The 22,573-nt window shown below is 44.9% G+C and overlaps 1 protein-coding gene across 1 annotated transcript in view; it reads right to left on the bottom strand.

Annotated features, from left to right (window-relative positions):
• Window positions 1-22,573, bottom strand: part of PTPRT (protein tyrosine phosphatase receptor type T) — a gene marked incomplete at both ends in the record, with an annotated part of 1,089,241 nt that overhangs the window by 81,236 nt on the left and 985,432 nt on the right. The window contains 1 exon segment of the mRNA XM_081255209.1: window positions 14,603-14,793. Within this exon segment, the coding sequence (XP_081111335.1) occupies window positions 14,603-14,793 (191 nt within the window).

The raw sequence follows: 22,573 nt of genomic DNA, 5'->3' as shown, positions 1-22,573 counted from the left end.
TATGGGTGTCTAATCTAGAACAAAGCACCGAATCACCTAACACAGTGCACATCTTATGAGTCCTTTCTGACACCCTCTTCCTGAGATTTCCCACAGTTCCTAAATCCAGCTTATTCAACTCCAGGTGTATTTCTACTGGTCTCCTGCTGACACATTTGAGCTGAAAAATAGATGATGAGCAGAAGCCAGCTATGGCAAGAGCTGGGGGAAGCATGTTCCAGGATGACAATGGGTGTAGAGGCCCTGAGATGGAACGAGCTTGGTGTGTTCTAGAACTTGAAGGGAGGCTCTACAGAGCTGAGAGAGTATAAGTGACACATCATGTGGATGGGGAAGGTGTGGTGCTCAGTTGAGGTCTTGTGGACCACGGCCAAGAATGAGTCTTATTTTAAGTCAATGGGGATGCTTTGGACATTTTTAAAAACGAGGAGGCGAAGCCAGTACCAGCATCGTGACAAGTGGCTAAGAGCACCTGTGTCTTAAACCCTCCCTGTATCCTTCTTGACAGGCTTCATAGACTTTAGGATAAGATTATCATCTGGTACCTGTCCCAGACCAACTCTTCTTATGGTTGGTAGGCGTTCCACCTACCCACCCACCCACCGTCCCCCGCAGGAGCCAGTGGGGAGCTCAGATCCCCCGACCACAAGTCACAGGCTTCTTCTGACCTGTTATGCTGAGTCACAGGACTCTGCAACCTAGCCCGGTTTCCCCCCTTAATACTTCAATTTCTTGTTAGAACTGAGAATTGGCCCTGATGTCTGCTTGGCTGATTCCTCTTCCTACCTGCTGGTTTGGCCCTACTGAGATATGAAAGTCCTTTCTGAAGCTTGCCATCCTTCTCTGGACACTCTTCTCTGTACCTAAGCCTCCTTGAGTTAGGCCCCAGATAGCGAGACATCAGAACACAGAGTTTCCAAGAGTAGCTCACCTCCAATCCATGGCTGAGAGTATCCTGCTCCATTTCCTTTACCTGTTCACCCACTAACCTCAGCAGATTCTGTCAGCTATGAGGCCCTCCTCACTCCCTTTGGCTTGACTGTATCCCTGGAGATAATTGGATATGATATGCCCTGGGGCGTAGCAAAACCAGGCCCAGGGAATGCTGACCAGGCAGTTCCTGGCTGATGCTTCAGGGCACAGCCGAGGGCCCGCTTCCTCCATGATCAGTCTGGCCTGCCAGGGTTTCTCCGTGACCCCACCTACCACTGCACTCTCCTGATGCAGGGAAGATCCCAGAGAGTCTTCACAAAGGAGGAGCCATTTTACCTGGGTCTTTCACACATCTATCTCGTCAAGAAACACCTCTTGCCGTGCATTTGAGAGGGAAAAGGCAGGGCTTTGCAAAAGGAAGACAGACTAGAGTGTTTGGATATTTTTACTGCAAATCATTTTACCACTCCAAGTCTCAATTAACTTTTTTGAAAATTAAGTCAATAATACACCCTTCAGGTTAGGTGTGGGGGAAGGATTTGACTACACAGGGGCAGCGTGGGGAATTCTTTTGCCAAAGGAACTCTTACGTACCCTGATTGTTTTGGTGTTTATGTGACTCCATGCATGTTAAAACTCATAGAATTGTATACCGTGTGACCCCCAAATAAATTTTGCAGCATATAAATTTAAAAATGAAAAAAAATACACCCCATGGAGCTTTGTGAGGATTAGTGATTACCTGAGATAATGCCTGTAAGCACCTAACCCAATGCCTGGCACATGGCAGGTGTTCCGACTCTTCCATCCCAAGGATATGCTATCCCGCCCCCTTGTTTCACCCCCAGAATTCATTCTCTGCCTCCTATTGAGCAGAAACATCCAGATTATTGTCACAAGACAAAAGAGGGGGGATCCTTGCACCATCCTTCCTGGTTTGCCTCAGACCAAAGGGGTTCCTGGGATGTAGAACTTTCGTTTAAAACTGGGACCATTCTGGGAAAACTGGGACAACCTGGTCACAGGTAAGACACAGTATTAAGGGAGTGAGAAGGAGTTTTATGGGCGGTTGGAAGCCTAAGGTCTGGTCTCAACTGAGGTCCATGAGCTCAGTAAATACCCATGTTTACTGAAGACCATGGCTAGTTGGTGGATGGCAAGGGCTACCATGGATGGCTGTACAGGCAGTGCACAACATAAGAGCACCAAATCTAAGGGAGCACCATTCATCTGGTAGGCATGACAGATTTCTGTATATATTATGAACATCTTCTGCAAGGTGATAAAGTCAAGTATCTTGAGATAGGTGTACCCTTTGCTATTTCACTCTAAGGTGCTGTATGAGTTAGTGGTGGCCCTGGCAGAGACCACGCTTTCAACAAATGCCTGCTTCTCTGCTGAAAAGCACACACCTTAGGGATTCTATATGTGGACAGAGAAGGCAGGAGAGGATGACTAATGACATCTACTCAGAGTGGCATCAGGAGAGCAAATATATTGTGTGCCATGCCACTAAGTAGACGGTAATTTATGAGTTCTGGGGATGTTGAGTCAAAAATCGGAGGGCGGCAAGATGTGGGTATTTGTCTGTGACAGGAGTCTGGAACAAGCAGAATAGTTGAGTGTCTACCTGCATATAGAGTCACAAAGCACCCTTTAAAAGGCCCCACTGAAAGCTACGAGATCTCTTTTAAATGACAAAGTTTAGGTCAGCTGTTCTCAAACTTTGGTAGGGATCCAGATTTTCTAGAGAATTTGGTAGAATGCAGAGGCCTGGGTCCTGTCCTGCATCCAGGAGCCTGTGTCTCAATGTTCTTTACTAACTCCAGGTGGTTCTGACACATAACACAGTTTTAAGAACCACTGTTTTAGGCAGGAAGGTGACTGGAAACAGCAAATTCCTGGGGAAGACTCACTCTGAAGACACTCTATGCACCTATAGAGACAGCCCACGGTGTGAAGGTCTTTCTGTGTCAGTGTCTTTCTTTAAGAAATACTGCCTTTAAATTTCTGGATGGCACTATTTTTTTTTTCAGTTTTTTAAAACTGAAGTATAGTTGATTTACAAATTGTGCCAATCTCTGTGGTACAGCAACGTGACTCAGAGTCTAAATACGGCACAAATGAACCTATCTACAAAACAGAAACAGACCTACAGAACACACTTGTGGTTGCCAAGGGGGAGGGGGGAGGGAGAGGGATGGACTTGGAGGTTAGGGTTGGTAGATGCAAACTATTACATTTAGAATGGATGGGACTATTCTTTTTATTTTATTATTATTTTTTTAACATCTTTGTTGGAGTATAATTGCTTTACAATAGTGTGTTAGTTTCTGCTGTATCACAAAGTGAATCAGCTATACGTATACATATATCCCCATATCCCCTCCCTCTTGCATCTCCCTCCCACCCTCCCTATCCCACCCCTCTAGGTGGTCACACAGCACCGAGCTGATCTCCCTGTGCTATGTGGCTGCTTCCCACTAGCTATCTATTTTACATTTGGTAGTGTATATATGTCCATGCCTCTCTCTCACTTCGTTGATGGGACTATTCTTTTTTTTTTTTTTTTTTTTCTGCGGTACGCGGGCCTCTCACTGCTGTGGCCTCTCCCGTTGCGGAGCACAGGCTCCGGACGTGCAGGCTCAGTGGCCATGGCTCACGGGCCCAGCCGCTCTGTGGCATGTGGGATCTTCCCGGACCGGGGCACGAACCCGTGTCCCCTGCATCGGCAGGCGGACTCTCAACCACTGCGCCACCAGGGAAGCCCGGGACTATTCTTAACCATAAAGTTTTTCACTAGTACTCTGCAAATCAATTACATTAATATTTAGTATACTATTTTCCACATGCTTCAGAGAAGAGAAATGAGTAAGACGCTGGCCCTACTTCCAAGAGGCCTATAGTTTGATGGGAAAGCTCATACTAGGGTACATCTATTCCTCCCATCTCTGAGCCTATGACGTGGGGGACCCCTGCATCCCATTCCAGGCTACAGACTTCTGGTCCTGTCCACACATTTCCTCCATCTGCATGCATGGGTTTCTGGGAGGGTGCCTCTGGGTCAACAGCTCTCCCCTAAACTTGAAGTCAGCTAGAGGTAAGGGGTGGACTGTCAAAGGCCATGATTTACCTTGTTAATTCTGTTCAGGAAAACTGTGAAAACTTCCTATTTGTCTCCCCAACTAGTTTCATTTTGATTTTTCTTTTTTCATAGACAGGCATCTTTGTTTCCTGTCTAAGAGCTAGCTTGCAACATTTCAGCTCTTTTATGTTTCTGAGCCCCTGAACCCCTGTTTCACTCTGTCACACAGGCTTGTCCTCTACCCAGCCTTCTACTTTTCTTCAGCTCAGTGCCTCATCTTTTTTTTTTTTTTTTTTTTTTTTTTTTGCGGTACGCGGGCCTCTCACTGCTGTGGCCTCTCCCGTTGTGGAGCACAGGCTCCAGATATGCAGGCTCAGCGGCCATGGCTCACGGGCCCAGCCGCTCCGTGGCATGTGGGATCTTCCCGGACCGGGGCATGAACCCGCGTCCCCTGCATCGGCAGGCGGACTCTCAACCACTGCGCCACCAGGGAAGCCCAGTGCCTCATCTTTTAGAAAGCTTCTGATTGATGCTGGCAGCAATAACTGACAAAAAGCAAAAATAAATGACAAAAACCTGCATTCACCCTGGACCGCCCTTTCTCATGGGTCTACAAAGCATGTTAACTAGAGTTCCGTTATGTGATTACATGGTGTGGTAAGACCATGAGCTTCCTTCAAATTAGGGTCTTTATTTTCTTTCTGTATCTTTCTAACTATCTCCAGTAAACTACACAGTGTAAGGTACTCAGTAAGTGTTTCTGGCCAAATGAAGTACCAGCATATATTATCAGCCTTCAGGAGTCCATGCTATGTGGTCACACATGTCACAGAAGATGAAACATGGACCCAGAGATGGAAGAGTCTTGTCCAAGCCCACCTAGCATATCAGTAGCGGATTGAGAACCACGTCTTAACCCTCACTTGAGACACTTCTCTATGGTACCACCTGAAAACTGCTCACTTGGTTGGGGAGGATTCCAATTAAACAGAAAATATTATTTGCTGGGTTACAAACAGAATACTAAGTGGAAAAATAAAAATAAGCTCAGAGGAAAGGACTCGGTTAATAGTCTCTTGTACATGAGCTCTTTCTTGCTAGGAAAACTTCCAAGTCTGAAACCACATGGTTCCTGATGCCTTTTGGCCACCTCTGGAAAAGGCCCAGTTTCTCCTTATTTTTTATTTTATTTATTTATTTATTTATTTTGGTACGCGGGCCTCTCACTGTTGTGGCCTCTCCCGTTGCGGAGCACAGGCTCCGGACGCGCAGGCTCAGCGGCCATGGCTCACGGGCCCAGCCGCTCCGCGGCATGTGGGATCTTCCCGGACTGGGGCACGAACCCGTGTCCCCTGCATCGGCAGGCGGACTCCCAACCACTGTGCCACCAGGGAAGCCCTCTCCTTATTTTAATCCATGGTGAGTGGGATGAAATGAGCCAGCAGAGTCAAGTCTTTCTAATTTGGTCACTATGAGTTTCCAGAGCTGGAGAACAACCATGGTTTTCCCTTTCACGATTTGGGCTTCTGCCACTAATTCCCCATGCCCCTACCCAAGAATCACTCATTTGCAAATTGAGAAGCTGGACGAGAATCTCTCAGAGATCACCAGCAGTGGCATGTTCTGGGACTCTTTTACCAACTGAGGAGAGAAAAAAATTGTGGGAGAAGCAGGAGGTCCACTCTGTCTCTGCTCAGGTGGCTCTGAGCAGAGAAGAGGGCACCTGGGGAGATCTGAAGCATCCATCTCCTTGGTTACACTCCATCGGGAGGCTGCCCACCATCACTTAGATGACTAAGAGAAAGATGGCAACACTGGTCTCACCCCACACAAGCCATGCACATGGCGTGTCTGCCCAGAGCTGGAAAATGAACAAATGTTTGCTCTTCATTAGGCTGCATCATATTCCTCACAGCTGTTCCTTGTTGCCTTAAATAATCTTAATGGAGCTGTAGTAACCAATACCTTCTGGTTTCCCTACTGGGCATGTTTTATTCATTATGATGACAGGCCGCCTGGATTGGACTGGATTAACATGCTTCTCTTCCTTCTCTCCATCACAAAGTCACCTCACCCTATTGCTCCACATCCTTCCCAAACTTGATACTCATCTGACCATGACAGTGGCTGGCGTTCTAGGACTCACAGACAATCCCACTCTCCAGCCAACATCTGTTAGCATTTGATGGCATGCTTAGGATTTTTGGTTTGTAACTGGGGAAGGTGGGGGAATTTGTGCTGGGGGAGGTAGGACTGAAGACTCTGCAGTCCAGGATCACGTGAAGAAGCCCCTTGACTCTAATGTGACTGTGGTCCAATAGCAGGGCAGACTTGTGGGGTCCTCACATGCCTCCATGGGCATCAGATGTGACCGGGAGCAAGTACAGGAGGTGAGGGGAAGGGTGTGTGGACACAAGCAGGGCACGTGCTGGGGACTCCACGGGCCTCCTCAGACCAGCGTCTCAACCTTGAAAGCACATCAGAGTCATCTGGAGAGCTTAAGAGATACTGATCCCTGGATCCCACTTCCAGAGATTCTCATTTAATCGGTCTGAAGGATGGCCCGGGTGTTGGTGTTTTTAAAACTTCCTTGGGTTATTCTAATGTGCAGTCAAGATTGAAAGCCTCTAAGACTCAGATATGTATGGGAAGTGCAGTTAATTTGCCTTAGGCCTCCTTGAGTTCTTAGGAACCCAAGGTCCCTGGTCAATCACCGTGGCTAGGACTTGAGACATAACTACGGGGGTGGTAGCCCGAGAGAGTGGGGTCCAGTGGAGCTACAGGTGGGATGGGAGATCCAGCTGGCCTGGACAACTGGTTCCCACTGAGACTCCCAACGTATCATGGACAGAAGCACTCTTTGGATCACTCTGAGCAATGTCTTCACGCCCATTGCCTAAATATGAAAATGGAGGCCCAGAGAGGGGGGAGTAACTGGCTCAAGGTCACCCAGATAGTTAATGAAAGAGACAGGGCTTAAATCTAGGCATTCTGACTCTCAACTCAGGACCATTCATGCATTATTTCAAGTCACCGAACTTAAAATATATACATTGAGAGGTTCAAGTTTACATGCTAAAGAGAGCAAGCTGATTTTATGGCTCGACATGAAAGAATGTGTGTGGGCTTGTCTAGGCTCAGGGCCCAGTCTCCAGGTTCAGGCAAACCCACATTTTCCTTGAATTACTGTCCCAGCCCCTTACCTGCCTCTGATCTCCCTGTTCTGATCTACGACAAATAGTTGCATCTAAAATGCGAATCCATAGTGGCTGTATCAATTTACATTCCCACCAACAGTGCAAGAGTGTTACCTTTTCTCCACATCCTCTCCAGCATTTATTGTTTCTAGATTTTTTGATGATGGCCATTCTGACGGGTGTGAGATGATATCTCATCGTATTTTTAATTTGCATTTCTCTAATGTTTAGTGATGTTGAGCATTCTTTCCTGTGTCTGTTGGCAATCTGTATATCTTCTGTGGAGAAATGTCTATTTAGGTCTTCTGCCCAGTTTTGGATTGCATTGTTTGTTGTTTTGATACTGAGCTGCATGAGCTGCTTGTAAATTTTGGAGATTAATCCTTTGTCAGTTGCTTCATTTGCAAATATTTTCTCCCATTCTGAGGGTTGTCTTTTGGTCTTGTTTATGGTTTCCTTTGCTGTGCAAAAGCTTTGACGTTTCATTAGGTCCCATTTGTTTATTTTTGTTTTTATTTCCTTTTCTCTAGGAGGTGGGTCAAAAAGGATCTTGCTGTGATTTATGTCCTAGAGTGTTCTGCCTATGTTTTCCTCTGAGAGTTTGATAGTGTCTGGCCTTACATTTAGGTCTTTAATCCATTTGAGTTTATTTTTGTGTATGGTGTTAGGGAGTGTTCTAATTTCATTCTTTTACATGTAGCTGTCCAGTTTTTCCAGCACCACTTATTGAAGAGGCTGTCTTTTCTCCACTGTATATTCTTGCCCCCTTTATCAAAGATAAGGTGACCATATGTGCATGGGTTTATCTCTGGGCTTTCTATCCTGTTCCATTGATCTATATTTCTGTTTCTGTGCCAGTACCATACTGTCTTGATTATCCCACTACACTACTGGGCATATACCCTGAGAAAACCATAACTCAAAAAGAGTCATGTACCAAAATGTCCATTGCAGCTCTATTTACAATAGCCAGGACATGGAAGCAACCTAAGTGTCCATCAACAGATGAATGGATAAAGAAGATGTGGCACATATATACAAGGGAATATTACTCATCCATAAAGGGAAACGAAATTGAGATATTTGTAGTGAGATGGATGAACCTAGAGTCTGTCATACAGAGTGAAGTAAGTCAGAAAGAGAAAGACAAATATCGTATGCTAACACATATATATGGAATCTAAAAAAAAAAAAGGTCATAAAGAACCTAGGGGCAAGACGGGAATAAAGACGCAGACGTACTAGAGAATGGACTTGAGGACACGGGGAGGGGGAAGGGTAAGCTGGGACAAAGTGAGAGAGTGGCATGGACATATATACACGACCAAATGTAAAACAGATAGCTAGTGGGAAGCAGCCACATAGCACAGGGAGATCAGCTCGGTGCTTTGTGACCACCTAGAGGGGTGGGATAGGGAGGGTGGGAGGGAGGGAGGGAGACGCAAGAGGGAAGAGATATGGGAACAGATGTATATGTATACTTGATTCACTTTGTTATAAAGCAGAAACTAACACAGCATTGTAAAGCAATTATACTCCAATAAAGATGTTAAATAAACAAAATAAAATGCGAATCCAGCTTAAAAAAATCCTGCTCCCTTCAGTGGCTCCCCATTGCTCCTGGAATAAAATCCAAATCCCCGTGCCCACACCCCATGCCTGCCCCTACTGACAATTTCAGCCCCATCTTCTTCTTTGCTCCCTCCTGTTTCCCAAGCTTTGGCTTAGGCTTTATGTCTCCCAGAAAGCCACTGGCTATCCATCCTCAGGCTAGGCTTAATGCACCCCATCTCCAAGGGTTCCAACAGCACTCTGGGGATACCTCTACTGTGACATCTTACCAAACAGTGAAATAATTAGTTCATATGCCCATCTCGAAGGATAAGCTCTAAGCTCCCCAGAAGGCAAGGACTCTATCTTGTCTCCTCAGTTTCTAGAGTCCAGTACAATGCCTGGTCTATGAAAAGTGCTCTGACATCTCACAGTTGAAATTCTGTGTTTTTAATATCATCTATGTGTCAATGGCTCCCAAAGGTTTCTCCCCAGTCCAGGCTTCTTTCCCAAATTCCAGACCCATATATCCAGCTACCTACTTTCCATCTCTACTAAGATATCTAATAGACATCTTAGTTCAAAATCAAACTCCCCATTCCTTCCTCATCCCCAAGTCTGTCCCACCTGCAGCCTTCCCATCTCCACTGGAGGCAACTCCATCCTTCCAGTGGCTTGGGTAATAGCCTTGTAGTCACCCTTGATTCCTCTCTTTCTCTCCCAGGCCACATGTAATGTGTTAGAAAATCCTGTTGGCTCTATCTTTAAAATACATTCAGAATCCAGCCACCTCTCTCCACCGCCGCTGCCACACCCTGGGTGAGTCAGCACGGTCTCTCTGCTGGGTCACTGCAGTGGGCTCGCAACTGGTTTCCCTGCTTTTACCCTTTCCTCCTTCTGTCTATTCTCCACAGAGCAGCAAGAATCAGTCTTTCAAAATAATGTCAGAAAATTATCACTTGTCTTCTCAAAACTCTGCAGTGGCTTTCCATTTCATTCAGAGTAAAAGCCAAAGTCCCTATAATGGCTTATAAGGCACTATATGGTCAGGCCCCCTTTAGTTCTCCAAAAAGTAATACTTTTCTTTCTTGTTCACTGGACTCACACTGCACTTGACCTCCTTGTACATGCCAGATATATTACTCCCTTGATCTTGACTCTTTTCCTCCAGATACTTTCTAGCATGTCTCTGCTCAAATCTCATCTTCTAATTAAAGACTGCCCTTTCAGCCTGTTTAATACTGGAACTCCTTCACCTCATGTCCCTGGAACATACCATCTCCCTTCCCTGTGCTTCTCTTTCATTTCCCATGGCACTTACTCGTGGAAGACTGTATTATCCACAGGTTATATTTTCCAATACTCCTGTTCCGTATTCTCTCTTAGAATCTTGCCGCTACACCTCCCTTCATCAAGAGATGGAGTCTCATTCCCCTCCCCTAGAATGTAGGCAGTTATTGTTTGTGTATAACCAACATAAGGTGGTTGGAGTGATGCTGTGTGGCGTCCAACTGTAAGTAACAAGGGGTGAGGCACTTTCCACCTTGTTAGCTAGCGGGCTCACCAGCAGAGCTCTGCGCCACCATGTAAGAAGTTCAGTGATCCCGAGGCAACCATGCTGTGAGGAAGCCCAGGCCACCGGAAGAGGCTGAGTGTAGGTGTTCCAGCTGGCAACCCCAGCTGAGACCCCAGTTGTTAGCTATCTGAGTGAAGACACTTTCAGATCTTCAGTCCCAAGCCTTAGAGCATTTCCAGTCAAGGCTTTAGACATCATGGAATAGAGACAGACTATCCCTGTTGTACCCTGTCCAAATGCCTGATCCACAGAATCAGTGAGCACAGTAAATTGGCTGTTTTACGTCACTAAGATTTGGGGTAGTTTGTAACACAGCAAACAGTGTTTTTCACTGTCTAACATACTATATTATTTACTAACGTATTACATTAAGTAAGTTATTGTAAAATAACTTCCTTATTTTTAAGTCTATTGTTTATTTTGGGTTTCCTCTGCTAGAACACAAGCTTCACAAGGACATGGATCTTTGTCCATTTTTGTTCTCTGTTGTATCCCAAATACCTTGAACACTTCTTAGAAATAGTAACTACTCAGTAAATATTTAATGAGCAAATTTGTGATTGTAAAACTTAAGTGAATTTTATAAGACACAGCTTGCTATAGCTGAGAGGTCCCTTATATGTCAACTTGTCAGACCCACTAATTTGTATGAAGAAAATGAGCCGGGTAGGGGAGTGACAGGCAACAAACAGAGCACATGGCGTGTGTGTTCGATAGTAGGATTGAAGACCCAGGAATCATATATCTACAATAGGAAACAGTCTTCAAGTAGATTTGTGATTCTTTGTTCAGTATGTAGATTCCAGACATCACAGGAGGCTTGATGATCAAAGCAATATCCAGCTATAGTCTAAGGAAGTGGAAAGACAGTGTGGAAAGACACCTATGAAGTAATGTTTTCCAATTAACCTCTAGTTAATCAGGAAATGCTGTTAACTAGAAGCTAAGCATTCAAGCTAACTGATTAATATAACTTGAACTAACTGAGGGCAAGTCTAGTCTACTTAATGATATTTCTGGTTGAAGTTCAAATGGTGGAACAACATTTACTGTTTTCCCTCTCATTATAAAAGCAGTTCATTTCCATGCTAGAAAATTTGGAAAATGTAAAAAGGCACAAAAAAATAAATGAAAAAAAAATCAATCCAAATCCCACCACAAAAGGATGGAATGGATACCTTTAAAAGATATCATTCTGGAAGGAAATGCACCAAAGTCGTCAAATGTATTTGTATTTCTGTTTTCAAATTTTAGATTGCAAGTTCTTAGAACAGTGCTTCTCAGGCTTTGACTACTTGGCCCCCTTTCTGATAAGCCACATATGTCCCTTAATGCTATCTGAAACTTTAAAACAAGTTAACTATTATGACTAATGACTTACTAAACCTTCATGATATTGAATACAACTTTACAAACACACCCTCTCCTGACATTCACTCACCACACAGGTCTACACAAGTGAGTGTGAGCACACACACATGCCCCCCCCCATACTTTAAGGGGTTGGGATTGAGGCAGGAGAGAGATGGGCCCCAGGCTGAGCAGCTGCAAACAGTCTCCTGTAGACATTTTGAAATAAAGATAATGACAGGAACAGAGCCCTGCTTGAGTAAAAGATAAGGCGAGCACATTTTTCTCATTCCTGTGGTCAAGGAGACATCCTAGACCACACATGTGCAGAAAAGATACTCCGGGGTCAAAGGTGAGAGGGGGCACCAGCCCATAATATGTCCCGCCAACCTCCCAGAAACCGTCGTGCTAGAATTCATCTTGGCCGAAAGATGTGCGTGCACGTCGGGCAGGGCCCTGAGTCAGGCCAAATATGGGCACGAGCAACATGACTGGCCAGAGGGACCTGGAAAACTGCCCTCACATAAGCAATTTTAGCCACCTCTACTGGGCGCGACTCACTCTGAGTCTGCCTATGTGTACTTCCACACATACTTTGCTTCTAATAAACATTTTATCTGCTTCATAATCTCTGTCTCTTTGCTGAATTCTTTTTTCAAAGAAGACAAGGACCGAGGTCCAGTCGCTGGACCCCACGGCCCCCTGAGATCAGGATCATTTAACCAACCTCCTAGGAAATAAGGCCCAGGGATGTGAGATGATGAGACCATCACCTGCAATTCTTATCCCAGTATCCTTCCAAAATTTATAGATTGAGTATATGAAAAATACTATTTATTTATTTTTTTTTTTTGCGGTACGCGGGCCTCTCACTGTTGTGGCCTCTCCCGTTGTGGAGCACAGGCTCCGGACACACAGGCTCAGTGGCCATGGCTCACAGGCCCAGCTGCTCCGTGGCATGTGGGATCTTCCCGGACCAGGGCACGAACCCATGCCCCCTGCATCGGCAGGCGGAGTCTCAACCACTGTCCCACCAGGGAAGCCCGAAAAATACTATTTTACTTAGACCATATTTGAAATTAACTGCCGGGGACAGGAATAAAGACACAGACGTAGAGAATGGACTTGAGGACATGGGGAGGGCGAAGGGTAAGCTGGGACGAAGTGAGATAGTGGCATGGACGTATATACACTACCAAATGTAAAATAGGTAGCTAGTGGGAAGCAGCCGCATAGCACAGGGAGACCAGCTCTGTGCTTTGTGACCACCTAGAGGGGTGGGATAGGGTGGGTGGGAGGGAGATGCAAGAGGGAGGGGATATGGGGACATATGTATACGTATAGCTAATTCACTTTGTAATACAGCAGAAACTAGCACACCATTGTAAAGAAATGACACTCCAATAAAGATGTTAAAACAAAAAAACCCAACCAAAACAAAAGAAGTTAACTGCTGGTTCTCCTGAGCTGGTAATTACTCATGTCCATTGACATAAACGTTTTTGTTCACATAACTATGTCAAACGTCCTCCTAGCTACCATGTTTTATACTCTCAAAGTTTTAGGACCAGACAGGCCCTTAGTAATCACCTATCCAAACTCTTCATTCAAATAATAAAGAACTTTAAAACTCAGGTAGCGAAACGATAGGCCACACAGTTTGTTGTATTGGAATCTGGATGTCTGGACACCCCCTACTGCCACATTTAGCACAATTTCATGACCTCACACAACTTCCGAAATATTGTTTTGTAAGCTCTTTCTCAGAATACAGTCTGAGAGATAAACTTAGTCTGCAGTATCAAGAATTCCAAATGTGTAGCATCTGAGTCAATGCATTTTCACTGCACACAGTGAAACTGAACCTAGCATGTCTGGGCCACGTGATGCATGTGAGAAACCACCCCCCCCCACCACCACCACCACAAAACCTAGTGCATCTAACTCAGAGCCTGGCACACAGTAAATGCTCAAAAGATATTTTGGGAAGGATGGAGGAGAGGTAGACAGAGGAAAGGAAAAGAGAAGAAAGAGATGCTTGGTTCCAAAGCAGCCTGCAGCTGGATCCCGACCGGCTCAGGAGGGATGCAAAATTCCTCTTGGGGGGTCAGGTGCTCTTTAGTGCAGGAAAACATCTTAATGAGTTTTTCCTTCTACCTTTTGTTTGTAAAAGGTGAGGCCTAAAGGGCAAGGAGTGAAACAAAAGGAGTGAGATGAAGATAGCTATAATTGTTCTGCATGATAAAGTAGAGGGAGTGGAGTTCTTTTCCTGGCTGCTATAAAAAGGAGGAGAAAAAAAAGAGGAAAATTTTAGGACACTCAAAGGAACTTTTGGGAAGGAAGTGGATAGAGACCTGTCTGGTGACCAGAACCTCACCTCAGGAGGACTTGTATTCCGGTACTTCCTGTACTAGGCTGCAATCCTTCTGTGATTCCCTAAACCTTAGTAACAACTGCTACTCACAAATCCTTGGCATTAGAGACTCGCTGGGGAGGAAGGTAAGGGATGTCCAAGGCAGGGGTGCGGAGCAGGTACCGAGAGAGGGAGGACAGCAGTCGCCAGATGCGATATTGACTTGGGGGTGTTGAAAACACAACAGAAGCATGACAATGAGGCCAGAGGTGACCAGGAGCAAACAGGCCTGCTGAAAATCACTGGCAGGGGTGATCTGCTGGCTTTTCTACAACACGTGGGATGGGGGCTGGAGCCATTCTATTGATATCTTCCCATTGAAGGCAGGTGTGACTCTAAACTGATGCAGTAGGTCTGGGTGGGCCTGAGATGGTGCATTTCCAGCAGGCTCCCAGGTGGTGCTGATGCTGCTGAACCGGGGACCCTACTTTGAGTACCTTTAGTACCCACGAAGCCTCTGTGCCCATCAGGGAGTGTCCCGCAGGCTGGTCTCTTACCTCATATTCCTCCTTGAACCCGTAGCCCTGGCCTCTCTTCATCTGAGTGATGTGCTGGAGCAGGTCAGCCACCCGGATGGCGGGCTGGAACTGGTCCCGGGGATAGCTCATCTCCACGGGGTCGCAGGCGCGGTAGGGGTGAGTCTGGATCGTGAGGGTGGGCTGGGACAGCTCCCCACGGCTGCCATCTGCTTCAAAGAGAAGGGGAGAGAACAGACCATCACCTATAGGAGTTTTGTCCTCTGCCCTCTGTGGCTCCCCCTAGGTTGACCTCAGGAGGGCAGATGGACCTAACTCAGGACTCAGCTGATCAGGGAACCGCAGAAAGAATAAAGAAACACGGTTTCCCTGCCATGGCTGTGGCGATAGATTTAAACATGAAAACAACAAACAAACCAGTGACACACCATACCCCTTGGTTCGTTTCTACTTCAAGGGTGCCTCTTGATGGAGTAAAGACAAGGTTCCAGGTTGGCTGTCATCTCCTGCCTGTTTCTGTCCCTCCTTCAGGCTTGCCAGGGTGGTCTCAGCCAATCCAGGCCAATCCCAGAACCGGTGAGAAGCCAGGCAGGATGGATACTAGGAGCACCCTCCTGTTGAGGAAGCAGGCTACCTGGAATCGTCTCTGGTGCCTGCCTGCAGGTGAGGAGAGCCTCAGGTCCCTGGAGATCAGAGCCATGTGTCTGCTTCTGGTCCATTTGCCTGCATCCCCGTGTGACCTGGTTTCTCTACTAGTTTGTTTCCTTTGGGTCATACACTGGGAGGAATTGGAGCCAGTCTTGGATCCGCAGTAGACAGCAGGGACCCTGACCCTCTCAGCTGCTCTGCAGCTATGGGCTCTGCAACAATGATCACCTTCAGCCTACTGTCTAGTTTCCCCAGAATTGAACACTCTTGATCCAGGAGTGATGCTGAACCTACCTTACAGGTAGGGAAGCCTGAGCCTCCTCCTTCAGTCCTGATAGCTACTTCTCCCAGGCCTGGGTCCTACGCCTCATCTCCTTCATACATCTATCCTTGGTATAAGATCTATAATCTCGTCTGATAATAATAATCTTTAGACACACTGAATTGTGTTAACTGCTCCCTGCTAGTTGGGCCGCCCTCAAAACTGATGCCTGCTTAGGTTGAAATTTGAATTCCTCTGCTCTCCTTAGACCAGTAAAACCACTTTCTTACCCTATGAACTCCCTGCCAGCCATACACTCACTGTCAATCTTTCAGGGCCAGTTTGTCTTATCCAGAACCATTCAGGCTTGGTCTCCCCAACCTCCTCCCAAAGACATGGACAGCCTATGCTCTAGACCCTCCTGTTTGTGGCATGCGTAAGATGAGAACTGCCAGATTTGATGTGTCTCACCCAGATGTTTTCAGGCACCGCAAGGTACCAAGGCAGACCCCACGGGGCCTGTGCCACACTCATTCCCTGGGAGTTCTAGCATACATTCCTCATTTTCTGCAACTTGTCTTTTCAAAATCCACGTATATTTCAGCTTGTTTCTCTCTGTCGCAATAACCCATCAAACATTGATTCTGTATGTAAAAGTGAATTTTCCTCCTATGTGACAGCATGAGCAAAACTCTTCCTAGTAAGGAAAGGATTGCCAACAGAAGGATCTAGAATATACAGGTTTATGCACCAGGAAGAAGGGCCTAGGTGAGATGTAAGCACAAGTCTTCTGACAAGCATGAGAAAAATACTGTTTACTTTTCTCCTGGGATTTGAGGTAACAGGTAACACATCTTCACTGGCGTTGCTTAAACACAGAGCTGGCGAATGTGGGCACAGCTTCCCTTTCCCATCACACCCTTGTGATCAGGAGTTAGATTTACTGAGGCCCCACTCTGTTCCAGGGACTCTGGTAGACACTGGAAATGCACAGAATACAGCTTTCACCCTCAAGGCTGGATGGTCTAGTAGGGTAGACAGACAAGAAGAACCACTGGACGCATGAGCAAAGAAGCTGGAAAAGCCAAGCACATCTAGGTAAGAGCAAGGAAGATAAGATGGAGAGGAGGTAGAGAGTGGAAATATGATGGGGGTAAAGCTGTGAGAGATGCTGTGAGGTCAGCCTAGAAAGGTGTGAATGTCTAAGAATCTTCAAGCCAGTGGGAAACTACTGAAGGATTTTCAGAAGACTCCTTCTCATTAAAGACTCACGCTACTTCTTGTTTTTTTTTTTTTTTGCGGTACGCGGGCCTCTCACTGTTGTAGGCTCTCCCGCTGCGGAGCACAGGCTCCGGACGCGCAGGCTCAGCGGCCATGGCTCACGGGCCCAGCCGCTCCGCGGCATGTGGGATCCTCCCGGACCGGGGCACGAACCCGTGTCCCCTGCATCGGCAGGTGGACTCTCAACCACTGCGCCATGAGGGAAGCCCCTCACGCTACTTCTCGTAGGCATCCCAGCTTCCATGGATCTGAGGCCTCCTTCCAGTGAACATCCCTCATGGGGATGGAGAAAAAAGGAGCACTTGAGTTTGCTTCTCTAGATGCTGCACTTCATGATTCCCAGGACAGGATGAACCGGAGTCAATGCCTGAAGCTCTGTGAGTGTGTCCCACCTAAGCCACTATCATATATGGTGACAGATATCTTCAGAGACCCATGGGCCTGGGACCTGGGCTTCCTGGGAGACCAGCTGCCTGGCAGAGATAGGCTTCTTAGGAAACAGCATCTGACAATTTTTGTGAGATGCCAAGTGTTTCAAAAACCAAACAGCTACCAATATGGATATTTTCCTCTAAACACATTGCTAGACAGACTGTAAACTTGGTGTCAGCAAAACCAACACTGGAATGGAAAACAAACGTGTCTGAAATTGAGCAACTTGTATTGCTGTAACATATGTAATAATGCCAGTGCTGGTGCTAATGATGCTACGAAGACTCAGAACCAAGGGAGTTTCAAGGTTTGTTAATTCAACTAGTTGGACTCCCTTTTCCAGGGTATCTTACCTCACCTATTCCCTATTAACCTTTGATAATGCAGAAGGGATGCCTTTTATCACACCCCATTTCACCAGACTCCCTACACTTAATTTTCCATCATTAGGTTTAATGAAAACCCAATTTCACAACTCACTTCTCTCAGGAACCTACAAGTAATGCTACATTTTTATCAGCCCCAATTAAAAATCGTTATGATGTTCCTTTTCGAGAGGGAGCCTTAAAACTAATGTGTGATTCTGCTGCTAATTCAACAAGGGTGCTGGAATCCACATGCTGCTCATAAAATGTAACTCAAACCAGCTGGCCCAGGGAGAGAACATTTTTCATTTTTCTCCTCACCAGACCCTTAATTTTCATGCCATTTCAACTGCTCATTTATAGGCCTTACATGTTTATTTATCACATAATAATATTTTGGATTTCTTTTGCACCTTTTCTATAGCTGTTGTCTAAGGCTGTGAATTCCCCCACAATGTGTCTTGTTGCTGCCCGTGAAGGGATGGTGGCGCGAGCAGAGGGATTATGGTGACGTGTATGAGATGCCAGGTCACCACCATCCCTCTGATTTCCTCTTTTCTGTCTCTCTGCCAGTTGCTCTTCCTTCGTCCTTGGGAACCTGGCTTTGACCTTCTCTTTCTTTTTTACCCCTCTGCTACTGAGCCATTAGAGATCTCCCACTAGCAACAGCCACATATTTCCAATCACTTGCTAGGCACTGTCACTCCAGTCGGTTAACAAATATTTACTGAGTACCTATATTGTACAAAGCACAGTGTTAGATATAAGTACAGACTGGAGGGTGGAGGAAAGTGTGTTCAGAGGGAGATACGCTGCCACAGCCCTTGCAGGAGAGAAGAGGAGATAAGATGTGCGTAAACATGTCTGACAAAGGTGGAACGGATGGGCTCCAGGAGGTGGGAGGATAACGTGCTGCAGAGTTAGGCACCGTGGAAACATCGCCCAAGCTTTTGGCATTCACGCCCCACTTCTGTGGTTTTTGCCATCACTGTGTACAACCTGTACCAGCTCCGTCCAACAGAACTCTCCACAGTGATGGAAATGGTCTGTATCTGTGCTGTGCAATATGGTAGCCCCTGAGCACATGGGACTACTGAGTGTGTGAAATGCGGCTAATGTGATGGGCAAACTGCATTTTACACTTTGCTTAATTTTAATTCACTTAAATTTAAATGTACACATGTGGCTTATGGTTACTGTACTGGGAAGCACAGACCTAGAGAAAGAGACAGAGAAAGGGAGAGCATTCTGGAGTTACGTAGAGGGTAAAGAGGTCCAGTGGAAATAGAACATGGACCACGTATGTCAATTAAAATTTTCTTACAGCAACATTAAATAAGGTAAAAAGCAACAAGTGAAATTAATTGCAATAAGAAATTTTGTTTAACCCAATACATCGAAATGATATTTCAACATAGAGTTGGTATAAAATAATTAATGATATATTTGACATTCTTTGTTCATACTCAGGCTTTGAAATCCAATGTGTGTCTTATAAAGCATCTCAACTCAGACCAGCCATATTTCCAGTGCTTAACACCACCTATGGTAAGTGACTATAGTATTAGACAGGGCGGGTGTACATCCAGAGCCAAATCAAGTTCTAAAGAGAGCTGACTTAGAGCTAGAGTGAACTCTAACAGACACTGAGCCAGTGTAAGACAGCTCTAGCACAGTACTGCCCCACAGAACTTCATATGATGATGCAAGTCCTCTGTATGTGCACATGCAATATGGTAGCCACCAGTCAGCTCTGACTGTCAAGCACTTGAACTGTGGCTAGTGGGACGGAGGAACTGAATTTTTACTTCAACCTAATTTCAATTAATTTAAATATAAATAGCCACCTGTGACCAGTGGCTACTGCATTGAACAGTGCATATCTATATAGTCATGTCTTCAAAGATTTTCTTTAAATCAGTTTTCAACCATTGCTTTACTTTATCTCATTAAAAATGATAGTGAAATATAAAATCATGGGCCTGATATGCTAGTTTTGACTTAAACTAAGATTAGGTGTATACAGACTTGTGACCTTTGAGAAAGAGTAGATTCACATACCCCCATCTCATATCCCCTCAGGAATGTGCCCTTACTCAATGTAATGACAGATGGAATTACCTTCTCTCCCTGTCTTACATCTGACCAACTCCATAGGGTTGAACTTGTAAAACTAATAGTTAAGTAGAATGCCATCCCACTGTGCCACATTCTATGGAACTGAAATGGACATTATACAATTGACACGGTTATACTTCGTTACTTAAGGTAACACTGGCTCAAAGGACAAAACAAGAAATGCTTCATCTTTTCCCATTTTCTTTCCTGGGCTCAGAGAATCAAAGGCTCTAGCAAGCAAATATGGGGATCGGGCATCTCCAAGCCCTTTCTCTTCCTCAGTCCCTTTCATTGGCTACGACAAAAGAGGGTGGATAAACACCTTTGTACCCCAGAACTCAGATTCAGTATTAGAAAAACTTTGAGATGGGAACAGTCATAGGAAAGTGCTTCTGGATTCCTTTGCTCATCCTGATAAAGAAATCAATCTTTCTCTTTGTGAAGAGAGTGTGAATTCCTTCTTCCACAGCTCTCACATGACATGGAAGGATGGTGGAAGATACATCACATAGGGATGGGGACTGTGAACCTCCGTTACTTCTCCTGCTTAAGTCACAAGAAGAGGATTCCAATCAGTTGAACAGCGAAAGCGACAGTAAGAATCTGCCTTCTCTGTTTATTGGCAAACACCAGTGCCTAGAGACCTCTCCTTCTTCGAAGTTAAGAAAACAGAAACAAAACAACATGGAGTCTCAGAAAAATCTGTGATGTGAAAAATACGAAAAATGACACTCTGGATGCTGAGAAAAATAAAATTTTCAAAAGAAAAGTAGTCAGTGTTGACTGTTTACCCAACAACCATCCCTCACCTTCTTCCTTTCTGGCAGAACCCCCAAACGAGTCTGGGTGCCCACACATTCCCCATGTGACTCAGAGGAGGATGACCCTATTCCAAGACGTAGGGGAAAATCCTGATTTTTTAAAGCCAATCAGATGTTCCTATCGCCTTTGCCAATTTTCAAAAATTTTCAATGAGCTAGGAGGGAAGGTTGTACTAGGGGAGTTCTATGTTCTTCTAGGAAAGATTTCCTTACTTCTAAGAAGGATATTCCAGTGGCTTCTGTCTCCTACTGGACATTACCATGTGTGGGTTTGATGCTTGGAACTGCTAAAGCAACCTCGCATCCAAGAAAGGATCCAGGCTAAGGGCAATGCCAACATGAGATGGCAAAGTGGAGAGCTTGAAAGGACAGGGGGCTTTAATGACATTCTTGGGCATCTCATTCAACCAATCAATGGAACCTCCTCTAACTCCTGACTTCCTGTTCTCTAAGATAACACATTAACTTATTGTTTAAGCCCTTTTGATTTTTTTCTATAACCTACACAGTGGAAAACAGAAATGCATTTTAGATGGCATGAAATTCAAGAAAACATGGAAGAATAAAGGAAGTGAAAGATTAAACAATAAGAGGACAGCTTTTCCAAAATATGGATCAAGTGAAGAAGCAACTAGAGGAAAATTTGCTGAGTGAGGCAAGGAAAGATGGTAAGGAAACCAAACTGGAATAGCAGAATTTGAATGGACACTGGAATCTGTAATGAGAATAAGCAACAGGCAGAAACTTGTGGAGAATTAATTTGAGAAGCTTGTAGTGAACATATAAGGGAATAAGAACAATGAGACTTCTTTTTCCTTGGAATCTATCATCTGCTCATGTGTGTTGACGTGTGAAGGCACCAAAAAGACATTTTCAGAGAAAAACAGACATATAAAAGACAGATAATTGCTGTTACTAAAGAAGAGAATAGAATAAACAAAACAGATGCAATAATAAAGGACACAATGTAAAAACAGCTTTTTGGCAGAATAAAACCCAAAAATGAACAAAATGTAAAGAGCTCTCCATGTACAATTTAAAATTAGAACAAATCTCCTGATCATGTTATTAAATATTATTGATGTAGAAATACTCAGATAAACATCTAGGCTGGAAAAAAAGGCTATCTATAAAGAAAAAGAAACAATGCTAACCGTATTTTCTGTTGCCCAAATTTAACTGCCAAAAATCACTGCAACAAAATTTTTGAGGGAAATATGCTGTGACTCCAAAATCATACCCTGATATAAGTGGTTTTTCATTCATGAGGCTGCAGAAAGACATTCCCTGATGCACAAAGATTCAGGAATTATACTGTGGCTCTGATTGTTTTCTAGGGGCTTGGGGAGTTGGGGAAATAAGGAAAAAAACTTTTAGCTAAAAAAATAAAAAACTCCCACAAGGGGCTTCCCTGGTGGCGCAGTGGTTGAGAGTCCGCCTGCCGACGCAGGGGACACGGGTTCGTGCCCCGGTCCGGGAAGATCCCACAGGCCGCGGGGCGGCTGGGCCCGTGAGCCATGGCCGCTGGGCCTGCGCGTCTGGAGCCTGTGCTCCGCAGTGGGAGAGGCCACAACGGTGTGAGGCCCGCGTACCGCAAAAAAAAAAAAAAAAAACCAAAAAAACCTCCCACAAGATCGGAGGAAATTGTATTATAAAAGAACTGATTTGTTATACACCAAAATCAGTTAAACATAGATATGAGTATTAAAATCAAAATAAATGTGTTGAAACGCAATGAACTATAAAAAAAAGAATGGTTAATGAGAAACTACGTAAAAACATCTAATATAAAAATACTTGATTAAATTCTGAAATGTTAGTAACAAAAATGAGGAAATGGGTGACTGATGAATCACTGGAAAAAAAATCAACTTCTTCACCTTTTATAATAGACAGTCAATATATACTATTTTAATCTTGCTCTTAAGTAAAGGATCTAATTTCAAGCATGGGTGTGCATATCTGTGTGTGTGTGCACACGTGTGTATGTGCACACTTAAGTTAAAGGTATCAATTAGTAGAATAAAAAGAAGGGTTTATAGTTTTCAAACAGTTAGAGGCAATA

Source organism: Mesoplodon bidens (genome assembly GCF_964165515.1).
Source record: "Mesoplodon bidens genome assembly, chromosome: 15".
NCBI classification, from domain to species: domain Eukaryota; kingdom Metazoa; phylum Chordata; class Mammalia; order Artiodactyla; family Ziphiidae; genus Mesoplodon; species Mesoplodon bidens.
The sequence above is the reverse complement of the archived record's forward strand: the minus strand, read 5'-3'. Positions and strand labels throughout refer to the sequence as shown.